At 62.7% G+C, this 1106-nt stretch overlaps 1 protein-coding gene across 1 annotated transcript in view; it reads left to right on the forward strand.

Moving 5' to 3' along the window:
- The first annotated feature begins 18 nt into the window (after nucleotides 1-18).
- LOC106896270 (alanine aminotransferase 2-like) overlaps nucleotides 19-1106 on the forward strand; it is a 27885-nt gene continuing 26797 nt past the window's right edge. Inside the window, exon 1 of the mRNA XM_014956102.1 lies at nucleotides 19-28. Coding sequence (XP_014811588.1) covers nucleotides 19-28 — 10 coding nt within the window. The remainder of the gene's footprint in view (nucleotides 29-1106) is intronic.

Genomic DNA, 1106 nt, shown 5'->3' on the forward strand with positions numbered 1-1106 from the left:
CGGTTTCCCCATGTCCCGATGTCCCCATGTCCCGGTGTCCCCTGTCCCCATGTCCCTGTGTCCTCCTGTCCCAGTGTCCCCATGTCCCCATATCCCAGTGTTCCCAGTATTCCCAGTATCCCCAGTGTCCCCATGTCCTACTGTCCCCATATCCCAGTATCCCCAGTGTCCCCATGTCCCCATATCCCAGTGTCCCCAGTGTCCCCATGTCACAGTCTCCCCAAGGTCCCCCATATCCCAGTGTCCCCATGTCCCCATATCCCAGTGTTCCCAGTATCCCGTGTCCCCATATCCCAGTGTTCCCAGTATCCCCAGTGTCCCTAATGACCCCATATCCCAGTGTCCCCATGTCCCACTGTCCTCATATCCCAGTGTTCCCAGTATCCCCAGTGTCCCCAAGGTCCCCCATATCCCAGTGTTCCCAGTATCCCCGTGTCCCAGTGTTCCCATTATCCCCATATCCTGGTGTCCCCACTGTCCCCATGTCCCACTGTCCCCCCATCCCAGCGTCCCCAGTGTCCCCCTGTCCTCCCCCCCCCCAGGACAGGGGACACGGGGGTGATGCTGGGACCTGGGGGTCACCCCACTGCTGGGGGTGTCACCCGCGGGGGGGGGCAGCCTGTCCCTGTCCCCAGCCCTGTCCCCTGTCCCCTTGTCCCCATCCCTGTCCCCATCCCCTGTCCCTTGTCACCATCTCTGTCTCCCCAGCCTCCCCAGCCCTGTCCCCTGTCTCCTTGTCCCCATCCCTGTCCCCATCCCCTGTCCCTTGTCACCATCTCTGTCTCCCCAGCCCGGACACATTGGTGTCCCCTCATCCCCTTCCTCATCCCTGTCCCCTCATCCCTGTCCCCTGTCCCCATCCCCGACTCCATCCGTGTCCCCATCCCTGTCCCCTCATCCCTATCCTTGTCGCTTGTCCCCGTCCCTGTCCCCTCTCCCTGTCCCCACCCCTGGCTCTTCTTGACCCTGTCCCCGTCCCTGACCCTGTCCCTCTCCTGTCCCCATCCCTGTCCCTTGTCCCCATCCCTGTCCCCATTCCTTGTCCCCATCCCTGTCCCTTGTCCCCATCCCTTGTCCCCATATTTGTCCCCATCCCCTCGTCCCTC

Source organism: Calidris pugnax, unplaced genomic scaffold, assembly GCF_001431845.1.
Source record: "Calidris pugnax isolate Ruff unplaced genomic scaffold, ASM143184v1 scaffold310, whole genome shotgun sequence".
Taxonomy (NCBI): Eukaryota; Metazoa; Chordata; class Aves; order Charadriiformes; family Scolopacidae; genus Calidris; species Calidris pugnax.